Source organism: Aythya marila (genome assembly GCF_965140915.1).
Source record: "Aythya marila genome assembly, chromosome: 2".
Taxonomy (NCBI): Eukaryota; Metazoa; Chordata; class Aves; order Anseriformes; family Anatidae; genus Aythya; species Aythya marila.
This window is the reverse complement of record NC_139043.1, coordinates 115769985-115784120: the sequence shown is the minus strand read 5'-3', so window position 1 is coordinate 115784120 and position 14136 is coordinate 115769985. Positions and strand designations below refer to the sequence as shown.

Below are 14136 nucleotides of genomic sequence, written 5' to 3'. Positions count from 1 at the left end.
CACTGAAATAAGTGATTAAAAAAAAAAATAAATCAAGGATATTATAGACTTTCTGACAGGTAGATCCTGTATTGATTTGGTGCAACAGTTATATGCAGTTATATTACCTTGTCTGCATTTTATAGCTCTTTTGAGTTCAGGCTAGCAGCTGCACTTGCTGTATTAAAATAGCATTCCTTCCAGGGAAGGAGCCCTTACAGCATATAGAAGTCTGGGCACTTTTTGGGTGATGCTTGTTGTTCACAGTTCGTCTATCTTATCGATGGACTCTTTTGTAATCAAAATTTTGTCATAGACTTGCAGTTCTTTATTGACTGAAGTATTCCAAAGTGTCTTGTGCTTTTATGAAGGTCAGAAATTGTCGAGATGACTTACTAAGGAAAGCAGGTGAATTGTGAGATGTTCTGCTGTAGCTGCCATAGATTCAATTCCACTCATGGTGCTGCATGTGCTTTTCAACAGCTCATTCGGAAGATCTGAGCTTTTGTGTCTTCAGTCTGAGGTTTGTGGAAACTTAGGTGTAAGACTTTCTTCCAGAAATTACAGATCTTTCTCCAGAATTCACATTTCAGTGTTGATGGGAAAACCTAAAAACCCCCAAATGGAAGAAACAAGTTGTTGATAACTTCTGTGTGAATCTAGTAGACCACATAGGTCAGCCACTCAGTGAGCAAAATGAATGCTCTATTACAGAATGGCTGGTAACAGAGAATTAAAAGTAGGTTGTCATAATGGTGTTTTTATTTTCACACTGTTTCATTCAGTGGGAACATGAAGTGCTGGCTAGCTGTCCTGTGGACGCTTTTTGATTAGAGAAGTTGTATTCTCTTCCTTTTTTTTTTTTTTTTTTTTTTTTTTTTTGGGGTGTGTGTGTGTATAAGCATAAGTTTGAACTTCCTTTATTCTAAGAATAAGTTTTCATCTGGCTTTCCAGAAGAGTTTTGCAACACAGGAGTCTGTCCTTTCCTTTGAAAGCAATGCCTCAGTATGCCTGATGGCCTCAAGAACTTGCAATGCTTCTGCTTGGATTGTTAGTGCTGCAGGGAGGCTGCATCCCGGTGCTTAGTTGAATTCAATTGTTTCTCCTTTGTAATACAGAAAATGTTAGAGGAGCAGTGGTGTTATGTTGCAGGAACAAAAATTTGGCACTGATATAGAAGTCTTTGAGATGTGTCAAGGATTTATTCACACCGGGGCTGGTACCAAGGGACGCACACAACCTATTGTGTGTAGGGTGAAGCAGCAGCAGACACATAGAGCACATCTTGATCCTTACACTTTCACAGGTGTGTATAGTGTGGTTAACTTGTTAACACAGAAACCAAGAACCTTCTTTAGAAACTTCTTTAGAAACTGAGCTATAAAATGTTTGGTTTCTCTTACTTATTGGAGAACATGTTTGCTTCTGGAACTACTTGTGCTCTGAGGCTGGAAACCAAAGGAAAAAAATGTTGGGGGGGAGGTGGCAAGCAAACCAGATCTCTTAAAAATAGGTGAAATTATTCTTTGTAACAGTTGTGTAAGCTGCAAATTCCTATAGTCTAACCTTTAATAGGCAGGCATGGAATCACAGGATGGTTTGAGTTGGAAGGGACCTTAAAGGTCACCTAATTCCAGCCCCACCGTGGTGTGCAGGCACACCTCCCACTAGAGCAGGTCTCAAATGGACTGCAATTACTGGCATCTCTTGTCTCTGGACTATAGTAACTTTAGATTGGTATTCATTTGTTAATTAAAAAGTGCTGTGAGAACAAAACAGATAATTACTTTTAATCATAAAACCCCTATAATGCTCTCTTTTTTTTAATGATCGTTTGGCTTTTATGTTGCTCACATACGTCATTGGTTTTGCTTTTGGGGTACGGTCTGCAAGTTGTAGCCTTTGGTATGTGTTTATCCAGAGAGGAGAGAGGTTTGCTTTTTCTGAAAGGTACGTGTCATTTTTGCAGGGTTCTGTGGTGAAACTAAGTTAAGCAGAATCAGCAAAACTACCGCGCTTAGTGGGGAAAATAATTACTTTTTTTTTCTTTCTTCACTTAAGTGTGCTGACACAAGATTAGGTTTAGATATGGCAATTTCCTCTTTTAGCAGGTGTAGAAACTTACTTGCTTTTGAGTAAGTTGAAGATCTAACTTGGAGTGTTTTTATAGGGGCATGATCTCCATGTTCCCATTAAGTGCTTTACCCTAAATTCTGGTACTGTAAATTCTTTCTTCTGCACAACATAATACTCTTATTTATCAATGTAAACTACGATGATTTAAATCTTTAAGTCGCAGGAAAGTATTATAAATAAGGAAAGTTTGACATTGTTCAGTCCAGAACTTGATGGTGTGACCAGGTGAGAAATCAGGTTTTGTTGAATAAATTATATGTATGTGAACTAACAAGTGAGATCGAGCGAGGGAAAGAGATTTCAAGTTATTTCCTAGTAAATTATATAATGTTAAACTGAAGCCGCAGTTTTAACAGTGAGTTTTTGTTGTCAAATATTGTAAATTTGTTGAGAAAAAGATAGGTTTTATACATATCCCCTACTTGTGGAATGGTTATAAATTTCAATAGAAAGAAAAAGAAAAGTATTATAGTGAACTGTTTTCGCTTCACTTCACTGGTAATGAATCAGGACTACAGCTGAAACCTAATAAACCATTACAGGATCCCAGTCTCCTACGAGGTAGTATCAGAATGATTTCTTTTTTTCTTTCTTGCTCAAACTTGGGTGATGGGACCAAGAGCTGGAGTTCATATGTAGCTTCTCTGATCAGGTTAGTTGGTTAGCAATGTACCTTTTAAAGAAATGCCAGGTGGTTTCTCTGTAAAACAGAGACTTTGATGAGAAAAGTGTTAGTAAATTCCAGCCATTTTAGAAATGAACTGTTGTTCTTGCTAGAAGTTGTGATGACACAGAATATTTCATCTAAATTTGGTATAGAAGTATAGAAAGGTCACTTGTTTTGAAAACCTTCCACCTGTAGCATTTTAAAATGGAGACAAATTTCTCTGTAACTGCAGCATAGCAATTTTGAACTGTTCGTAACTTCTTGCTCTTGTAAGATCACACCACTTCAGTAAATGGCTAATTCAGGGTGATTCTCTTAATGTTTACTCTGTGTTTTTGTTAAATGCCTGGGGAAGCAGAAGCCATAACGTTTGCTTGTGGATGCTTTCAGTGTATTAGTCTGTGCTTATGCGTTTATTGCCTAGCATACCTATTTAAATTAAAATTCTGTATCTCTTTATGGGATTATCATAAAATAGTTCATATGATGCCTGACCCCAGTAGAAAACCAGAAGTGTATTCAGTACTTATTAGACAAGTTTTCCAGACTCGTTTAATCCTAGTTACAGCCACAGACACAAATCTGCTAAAAGCAGATTTTAGTAGTGGTCTTCTATTAAGCTTTGAAAACAAACACAGCCTTGCTGACTGATGTAGATTTTCCTTTGGATGTGAACAGGTTGGTTACCTGTCATTCTGACTTGTGGAAAATGGGTTTGTGATCTCGAGTGCCTTCCCAAGGCATGTGAGAACAGTGTCAGTGATCATAGCAGCCCTCTCCACACAAAATTTCCAAGCATGGTGTGGAAGAGTTGGGTGCCCAAGGCTGTGAGAAACCAAGTTAGATATACATGTAAGTTAGCTCCAAGGAGAAATGTTGAGGGAGAGGGATGGAAAGGAATTATGTAGCTATATGCTCCCCCAAAGCACACTCAGATTTAAATCATTTGTTAACTCAGCTGTTTCTCATGAAAAACAGTGCTGTTGCTGATTCTCCTCTTGCTATTGAATAGACTATTGGTAGAGTGCTCAGCTAGGATGAGTCTTATCTTTAACTTGATTTGGGAGGCTGTGAAATCTGACTTCCTTGCTTCCCAGATGAGTTAACTAATAGAGTAAAGGGATTTTGGAGAGTGTACCATACTTTTCATTCTCTTCCACTGACATACTTTATTAATGCACAATTCCACTCAGATTTTAAGAAGCTCAGTAAGCATGGCTTTTGTCTAAGGGTTGAGGGAAGTGAAGCAAAGAAACCACGTAACACTGAAAAGTTATGGGGAGAGTCTGCTTGGACCAGAAGTGGAGCCTGGAATGTTCTGGTTCCCAGGGGGTTTTAGGGACTGCCAAATGCTGTTGTGCTGGAGATGATGTTTTAATTCTTGCCGCAGGACTAGGGAATACAAATGGCAAAGGAATTCAAAGTGAAACCATATTTATTAGCTTGATTGTTTAGCTTCTCTACATTTTACCTTTAACAAGGTCTAGCACAGCTGTTAGATACGTGCACACTAAAACTATGACAAGCTACAAAATTGAGGATGTGGTCATTGTATGTTGGAAGCAATTATATGGGTAACCTAATTAAATGCTCATAATACTCTCCCAATTCATTTCACTCAACACTGACAATTTTGGGTTAAGATACAGTGACAACCTCTCTGTTTACACTTTGTAAAGCAGTTTGAGAGAGGAAAAAAAGAGTCCAAAACCTTATTCTCATTTTTGCAAACAGCTGTAATTGCAGCTTTCCAGCTCTAGGACTGAGTAGTTGCAAATAGCGTCAATAACTTTACTGTCAATGTAGCTTTAATTATTTTATCAAAGATTCTCACTGAATCAAAAATGCATAAATTTGTATGGGACTTGCTAATAGGAGAATCAATTTTTAAATGCAGTTGTTACAAACAGTAATTTTCTGCTTTATGGCTTGCCTATTTGTGTGAGGTACTTTTTGCATGACAATATACTTTAGGAGCACAGTTGAGATCTATGTTTTTTTTATTTTTGGTTTGTTTGTTTGTTTGTTTATTTTGTAAGATTTTTGGATTATTTTGATCATCATGGGGCTTTGGAGAAATTGTAACAAATGCTTGTCTTCCACAACTGGTGACTGTGAGTGGGTTCATCAGAGACACCAGCCTGTAAAAAGCCTGCCAGCTTGATCAGGTATTTCTGCTATCTATGGACAAGTTAGGAATCAAAAGCATATCCAAAAGTCTCCAGTATTAAATAATAGTGAAGAGGTTGGGTCTTCTCCTACCTTCTGCAGTTGAAAAAGGCAGGAGTGCTGCTGGATATGGAGAAGTCCATTCAAGGGCCCCCTCCTGACTGAGGGCAAGCACCCCAATATCTAACAGATTCATAGAATGAGTCACAGAATGACTTGGGTTGGTAGGTTGGTGACCTTAAAGATCACCTAGTTCCAACCCCTCTGCCATAGACAGGGGCATCACCTCTGGCATCAGGTTGCCCAGGGCCTCATCCAACCTGGTCTTGAACACCTCCAGGGATGGGGCATCCACAGCTTCTTTGAGCAACCTGTGCCAGTGCCTCACCATCCTCTGAGCGAAGAATTTCCTCCTAACATCTAATCTAAATCTCCCCTCTTTTAGTTTAAAACCATTCCCCCTTGTCCTGTCATCATCTGCCTGAGCAAAAAGTTGCTCTCCAATAAGAATAAGAGGTCTATAAGAGAAGAAAACCTTTCATGCACTTTTCTCTAGAGGTGGATCCTCTGTGCTGTACAGTTTCTGTGCACCCAGTTATGAAGGTCTGAAGCAGGTATATTGCATTCAAGTAAATTGCTGCTCTAGGTTTGGTGCTTCTTTCCACAGGGCTACCACTTTGAATTTGCAGGGGTGAGCTGTTTCTCCTATGATAAGAAGGTGAGACTGGTCAAAAAGAACTGGCTGCATTAGGTATGAGGAAGGAGTTGCTAAGTATGATTAGGACATGATAATGTTTTATAATAGATCTGTGATTTGGCAGCAACCGTGGCAATTTTCCTGCTGTTCTCTGGCTTCGAATGCACAGAAGGACTGTTGCCCTCCTTAGAGGCTTGTAGAAGCCCTGTGATATTTATTTACTATCAGTAACACATAGAAAAAAAAAAAAAAAAAAGAGTAAGAAGTTGATTGTTTATCAGAAAAAAGTGAAAACAAATAGTCAAATATTGCATCTGGTACCATATCAGTATCTTGAGCCACAAATCACTGAAGGTAGGGGGAGAACACCAGTGGTATATTTTACTATTTTCTTACCCTCTTCCTTAGGCTTCTGGCTGCTGAGACAGGATAGAGACTTAGCTGAACCCTTAATCTGCCCTCAGTTTTGTTCACCACTTTATTTTCTTCTCAACCACATAATATCTGAAACCTCTAAAACTTCACGTAGATCAGCCTACATATTGCTAGCAGAAGAAAGGCTAGTGGCATTACTTAGTAGTTGTTGTCAATCTATATTTTCTACATTTCCAGCCTTACCAGGAAAGGAAATATAACTTAAAGCAGAAATGGACATGCATGCTGTGCAGTTATTCGTATGGATAATAAACTTTTGTGATTTTGTACTGCTGCTGTTCAACCATTCAGTAAAAACACTTTGAGAATGCTAATGAATTTGTTCCCACAACAGAAACACAGACATGATGGCCAATGTTTTTTGAATTTAAGTATCTAAAATTAGACACCAAAGTGTTTTTAGAACCTATAATAAAAATGATTGAATTTTTACAGCTGTGGAATACTCGGCTCTCTGCAAGTGGCTTCATAACTCATACAAAAAACTTGTGGAAGACTTTCATTTCCTCCCACCAGCATGGAAAGAAAAGCTTTGTCCTATTAAAGTTAATTGCAAAGCTCTCCTTCACACTCAAGGAGTCAGTATTTCATTCCTTGACTCTGGGAATTCCTTGATTCTGTGTCACTCAGGCTGCTATGAGTTTTAAAAACCTGATTTCTGAGGATTAGGCCATTACTGATTGATTGCTCTGCTAAGTAATTCGGCATATGCTTACTCACAGAGTACCAATTTTTAGTCCTATGCTCCACAGAAAGAGGAACAGCAATGAAGTACTCTATGCCTTTGGTCAGCAAAAACCTACAACACAATGCAGAGAGACCATAAGCCTACTGAAATATGATGACAAGAGATAAGCAAGTATGAAATTGGTAGTGTAACATAGATTAAATTCCCATGATGATATGTAACCAAAACCAACAAACATTTTCCAGAAAAAGTTGAGATCCATAATCCTAACAAACAAAACATTTCTGAGAAGAAGGGGGTGTGGAAGAAGGAGAGGAAAGAGAAAATCTTGAATCAGCCCTCATGACCACCCAGATAATTATCAGGTTGCATAAAGAAGAACTTACGTTTTAAAGTATGAGCTTGAAAATACTGCACATTTGTTCCTGGTAGCTCTCCTACAGATACACATGGTTGCAGATGTGTTGGTGTTTATTAAAATTTAAATATCTTACACAAATAGATTTATCTGGCATCAGAACCTTTTATTTTTTCCCTCTTGACTCAATTTTTTGGATGTTTATTGTCTTTTTGGTTTCAGCTGTTAGTACTCTTTATGAATCTCAACTTTTTGGATTACAAGAGTTTCTTTCTGGACTGAACTCACCTGGATACACAATATGCACAACAGCACTGCTGAAGCTGATGGAAACATAATGGGACCATGTAATGGGACTTCATCCACACAGCCAGAGACCTCAGCATTTTCCACGGGTGTGTTGGTGCTCCTGGCTCTGCTTATGGTGCTGCTAGCTCTGGTCACAGTCCTTGGAAACGTCCTGGTGATCTTTGCTTTCATTATGGACAGAAATCTCAGGCATCGGAGTAACTATTTTTTTCTCAATCTTGCTATTTCTGACTTTGCAGTAGGTAAGTTGCAGTGCTGGAAATATAGTATTTGCTTTCTAGTAATGTTAAGAGGTGGAAGAGGGCCTTATTTTGGTGTATGGTTTCTTCTTGGAGAAATACTTCCCAATCGTGTGCCATGGGGAATGGTAAGGAATGTTGGAAACTGTATTAAGCATTTTAACAGCCTATTATGTCTCAAAATATGAGATACATAATGCATCATTTTTCATATAAATACTTGTAATGTCGCTTATCTTTCAGAAACGTGTTATCATAGGAAATAGGTCCTTTGTCATATAAGTAGATGTCTAATGCTTTTGCTTCAAGAAAAAATACTTCTGTGTGTGAATCAACATTTACTAAGAAAGAGTGGGAGTTTTTTTGTAGTAGGTTGACTAAAGTATAGAAAGCCAAATTACATAGTTTACAATATCTGGTTTATCTTGCATATATTGTTGATATCTTCTGTTTCAATCTACTGTAGTACAATACAGATAATAACCTCAGGTTTGCAACTAAACAATGATGCATAATATGTTTCATGCAAAAAACACAAAACATTACTGTGATGTGCAATTGGAGTTTTATGCACTGTAATGCTCTCAGCTGTTGAATGGCTCTGGCAAAAATCTTGTTTAAATTGCTGTGTATGCAGATGAATGCTTGTGAAGAAGGGTGGCTCTTTCATGAAGTCCATATTCTGACTTGCCACATCACAACAACAACAACTTCTGAAACTGTTTTTATTCTGTGTGATATTTTGATCCCTTCCCCTATAAAGATGATGACTTCTTCCACCTTGTAACTGCCTTGTTGTGCTACAGAGCTCTTGCTGCCTGCGGTCTGGATGCATGCCTAATCTTTTTGAAGCACCCCTCTGGTCATCCAATGGTCTCACTCAAATAGCACAAGCCTCTGCACAGAAACTGCAGCTGTCTGAACACCCAGATAGGTGCTTCTGAGTGAAAACACCTCATTGCAGCTGTTCCAAAATTCAGATCATCTCTAGGGCTGAGTCCTGCAGATATCACCTTGAGCCCATCGTGTCCCCCAGTTTGGGATGTTTGATTCTTGCCTGTAGCTCTCAAACACTGTTCTGCCAGACACAGCCCTGCAACCTGGACCTTTGTCAATGACAGCAGTTCCCTCCCTGCAGTACAGAGTGCCTTATGGTACACAGGAGAAGAAAAACTAACAACCAAACAAAACGAACAAACAACAACAACAACAACAACAACAGCAGTGAATAGAAAACCAATTGAAGGCATTCTGTCATCCTGCTCACAGTCTAGCACCATGCTGAACAAGTACTGTCATCTGAGAAGTTTGAAGTAGGGAAAAAGTACAGCTTATTTGGCATTGCCTAACTTCCACAATTTTGTGTTTAATGACATTTGTCTAGCTTTTCATTTGAGACTTGGTTAAAAGCTTTATGTACTTTAGCATCACACTGACTTGTAGTTCTGTAGCTACACAGTTTGGAGTCAGGATATGTGTACATTATCTGGATCCTAACTGCTAAAAGCATGTCTTTACACTTGCAGAGTCCTTTGCCTTTCTCATCTATCATATGCATTCTATCTGATTTTTGACCTTTAACAACTTCTACTTCATCTCTGTACTTCTGGATCTATAGCGTAGAGGTCTCTTCATCCATGGCAGAGGGAGAATAACAGGCATTCTTCTCAAGATATTTAGAGAAACAGAAACTCTCAAGATACTCTTCAGTACCAGTTACAGCATCATAGACTATTATGAAGTAATTCTATTTTTTTTTTCTTTTTCTTGTGAATGTTAAAGTACATGATGTAACCTTTTGTTTCAAGGAGCAGGCATTAGTACCTCTGTAGAGGTATTTAACTGCAGCCTTGCTGCTGTTCATTCTTATGTTTTGCTACATTTATCTGACATAGCATAGTACACTGTTAGCTCTTTAGCCTTGCAAGTGTGCGTTGTGACTCTGTGTGTAGTAAATTCACCTGGAATATTGTTACAATGAAATTATACTGGCAGTTTTGTGACATTTGGATTTAAGAGACTGATTTTGGGTAGTCATGGTCATTTACGTATGTTCCCACTACTTGATGCGTTCCCACAGATAATACCTTGTAAGCTTACCACTGAAAAGTGGTTATGATGATATTATGACAAAAGGAAATGTTAAACAGGAAGTACTTAATAAAACCTTGCAGTTTTGTTAACCTTCTGATTATATGTTTTGAAAGATTAATCTGAAATTCATATTGTATGTCTATAAAACTTACTTCTGGAGTGCTTTTGGGTATCATATCATGCTTCTAAGAGGATAGAAGCATGGCAGTTAGACCATATTTTTGAAAAAAAGTAAATTATAGTAGGGGGAAAAAGAATCTTTTGTCTTTATTTTAATGTCAGTAGCTTAATACAGGATGTTCATCGGTTGCATGAGAATATGAAGCCTTCCAGCCAACAGTTGCAGTCAGCATCACTTTTTTGTTGGAATGTTTCTATGTTTGCATAGCACTGACTGCAGTGCTGACTGATATGTGTGTTTCCTTTATTTCTACAGGTGTGTTCTGCATACCACTGTACATCCCTTATGCCCTGACAGGGACCTGGCACTTTGGAAGAGGCCTGTGCAAGCTCTGGCTAGTTATGGACTATCTCCTGTGCACAGCTTCAGTGTTTAACATTGTCCTTATCAGCTACGACCGTTTCCTGTCAGTTACAAAGGCTGTAAGAACATTTCTAATTCTTTCTTTCTTTATTTTGAGATTTCTATAAAACTTAAAACTTAGAGTGCTCACCAAAAAACAAACAAACAAACAAACAAAAAAACATTAGAAGCTAGGTAGTCCTTCATTTTCCTACCATTTTAATCTGGAGAAACTCTGATGCTTGAGAATGTTGTAATAGATACTTCAACTCTGGCAGAAAGGTTGCTGTGGATATGCTTTTTCTTAGCCTCTGAGAATTTGCCTAAGTATGCAAAGTTTGCAAAGATTTCATAGAGATTTGGCAGATGTGGGCAGCTAAGTTCTTTGGGGATTTTTTCTGTGCTAGGTATTTTTCAACAAAGTATGCTGGAAGTAAGATGTTTCCTTCGATTTACCTAGCTGCATGTGCCTGGGACTTAGAGACAGGGTAACGCCTTGCTCACAATTTCAGTGTTTCCCTGCTTCTGCTTGGATTAGAAACTATCTAACTGCACTGCAAAGGGAGGTGGGGAGGTCAAGGTGGGAAAGAGGCAGTGAGAGTATGGTCTTCGGTCATTAAAAGAGTGGTAATGAAAACTAGGTTGAGTCAGGGAGGCACTTAGGATTGGGTTAATTTTTTAAAAGGAGAAGAGGATATGGAGAGAGACATGGGATTGACTGACTGGAAAATAGGTGAGGATTTGTGTTACCCCATGGGGGGTGATTGACACATGCTGCCAACAGGCAGCTGACTGGAAACATCTTTGAAGTAAAAAGAAGGGATCAAAAAGTGCAGAGAGAGAAGTGTTTCATGAATAATATCATTCTTCTGCTTCTAACAATATCTGCTAAATATTAATGTCCACAATTTCTAAACTTTACCTGGTGTTTGGCCCAGATGGAAGATAATCAATATCCTTTGCTTTTTATGAGCCTACTAGCTCAAGGGATGTGAGCTGTGTGTTAGATTGGGAGGTTCTTGTTTGGGACGTGCTGATACGATGCCTTATCTCTTTCTCTTCTTCCTTGGTGTTGCGGTTTTAGGGCTGGTTGTTGTTGTTGTGTTTCTCTTGCTAGTTTTTTTTTTTTTTTTAAAGCTGAATAATAAAGTATGGAAACCCCTGTATTTATGGAATTGCACTATTGAAAAAATATTAATGAAGTTGTAGAGCCCAGGATGTGAGAAAAGTAAATTAAAAAGGTTTCTGCAATCCAGATGGGCCCCATGTTCTTACATGATCACCTTCTGTTTTTTTCCTCTAGATAATTAGAATGGAGTGAGTCCAGAAATGTGTAACTTTTTATCCAAAAGAAAAAAACATCATGCTTCCTCATGGACTTGGGATTCACCTCTCCTGCAGGCCTAGTTTATGGTCAGAGTTGAGTCATTTCAGACTTGAGTTTTTGTGAAGCTGCACTGAGCTTCCTGTTTTCTGACTACTAAATTGAGATGCTTGTGGTCTTGCAGAGGGCTGCAAATTCATTACTGCAGATGAAGAGAACTGGAGTTGTGGTCTAAGTTGATGCTTTAAGGTGTAAAGGAGTCTGAAATATCAGGCCCAGATGTTTAAAACTGAGATTCTAAAATAATGCTTGTAAAACTGTGTCATTACTCTGTTACTCACGATAAAATAGGAACAACAATGCCCCTAAGGTCATACGTGAAAATTAATGAAGATACCATTTATTAATAATTGTATAACACGCAGTTACTGCACTAAAAAATGGCATAGGAAGTTGGTGAGGAAGATAGTACTTCTGCATCTCAGAAAAGCCTGGGATGACAAATATTGAACAGTATGGCATAAATAAAATTGACCAAATTCTCATTAAGTGATCATCTTGAGTGTTGAAAGCTGTGGGGGTCCAAGAGCTAGAATTATGTATTTTACATACTGACTAGGCTGTTGCAAGGGTGGTTTTAACTGTCATATTTCCTAACTTTGGATGATATGACTTTAGCTCCTAATATCTTTTCAAAGATTTTTACAGCTAGAGAGTAAAATAAATGAATGCAGTCTGGGTAGATATAAAAACATCAACATTTGTAGTAATACAACGAGCTGTTTATGAGGTAAAGTGAGTGTTAAAACAGAATGTTTCAATAAAATAAGGGATGTTAAAGCATATGTCTGGGATATATTGTTCTATTATGGCAAGAGGAAATAATATTTAAAAATATACTGCCTAGTGTTTGCAGTCTCTCATAGCAACCTCTCTAATGCAGAAGTCTTCAACTTTTGCCTGTGCAGGAAAGAAGTCCAACAGCTGCTCTGACTCTCCTCTAAGCTTGAGTATGCATTTCATGAATCATAAACTGAGTCCTTATTACCGTCTGACTGTGGTGGTGATGAAAACAAGCTATGTCCCAGTACCCTTAGAATGGTAGTTTAGCCATCATCATTTCTGGTCCTTTTGCAATCCTAAGTATTAAAATTAATTACAGAATTGCAGTACTTGATGAGCAAGATTAGTAGTGGTTTTAGGACCTTACAAAAGTGAAGATGGTGTAGGTGTCTGGGAAACTGCAGAACTAATATTGCATTTGATTTGTTTGTTTATTTTGTTTTAAGATAGTTCCAAAATGTTACCTGAGTAAGTGACAGGTCCTTTTCTCACAGGTATCTTACAGAGTGCAGCGGGGAATAATGTCCAACCCTGTTGTCAAGATGGTGGCCATCTGGGTCTTTGCCTTCCTCCTCTACTGCCCAGCAATTCTCTTGTGGGAGTATGTGGCCGGCTGCAGCACAGTGCAGGAGGGGCAGTGCCACGCTGAGTTCTTCGACAACTGGTACTTCCTCCTTTGTGCATCCACCCTGGAGTTCTTTGTGCCGCTGATCTCGGTCACCTACTTCAACGTGCACATCTTCAACAACATCCAGAGGCGCCAGAGGCGTGGCAGCATTCAGGACTCTGAGCCTCCAAGGAGCAGCAGCTCATCCTGGAGATCTTGCTTCTTGCCAAGATCTGATGTGTCATCTTCGTTGGAAATGGAGGACAGTGTTTCATCATTAACGAGGTCGTTGAGACCATCACTGGTTTCTACCTGCCCATCTCCAGCACCAATGAGTCCCACACCTCTCAAAAAGGACTTCTCTGCTTCTTTCCGCACAAATGCTAGGTCAAAACTGCAAAGAGACAAGAAAATTGCTAAATCGCTTGCCATAATTGTTTGTGTCTTTGCCATTTGCTGGGCACCATATACTTTACTAATGATTATTCGTGGGGCCTGCCAAGGAAGGTGCATCCATAAGTCCCTTTATGAAATCACCTTTTGGCTTTTGTGGCTCAATTCCTCTCTGAACCCATTTCTTTACCCACTCTGTCACATGAGGTTTCGAATGGCTTTTATGAAAATATTATGTCCCAAAAGGTTTGCAAGGTTGAGATCACCTTCTATTTAGAGAGCTGAAGTAAATGACTTACAAATAAGGTTTGTCTATTACTTAGTGATTTTTTTAGTTTTTTTTATAGGTATCTTCAACAGAAACAGAGAAAATATTTTGTTGGCTGGGGACATTGGTTGAATGCAGTAGAGGCATGTACTTGCTCTGATTTGTAGTTTTCAGATTTTTTTTTTCTGTTAATACTGGTTCATGCAAGGCTAAACAACATTTAGTGCAACAAATTACTTGGTTTTGTTGGATGTCCTTTCTGGTTTGTGGGTTTGATGTACTTTTTTTTTTTTTCTTTTTAATCTGGTATTAAGAAAAAAACTCTTCTATGGATATCACCACAGACATTCATTGTAGGGAGGTACCTCTTTTTGTAGGTGCTGAGTAAAACTTTAATATCCCATTT

At 38.5% G+C, this 14136-nt stretch overlaps 1 protein-coding gene across 1 annotated transcript; it reads left to right on the top strand.

Moving 5' to 3' along the window:
• Nucleotides 1-5659: 5659 nt before the first annotated feature.
• LOC309875716 (histamine H3 receptor-like) lies at nt 5660-13739 on the top strand (the record flags this gene model as incomplete). The annotated part of the gene is made up of 4 exons (XM_082755389.1): nt 5660-5670; nt 7395-7681; nt 10209-10375; nt 12957-13739. 4 exons carry the CDS (start codon nt 5660-5662, stop codon nt 13737-13739), a joined length of 1248 nt encoding a protein of 415 aa, XP_082611515.1.
• Nucleotides 13740-14136: the final 397 nt, after the last annotated feature.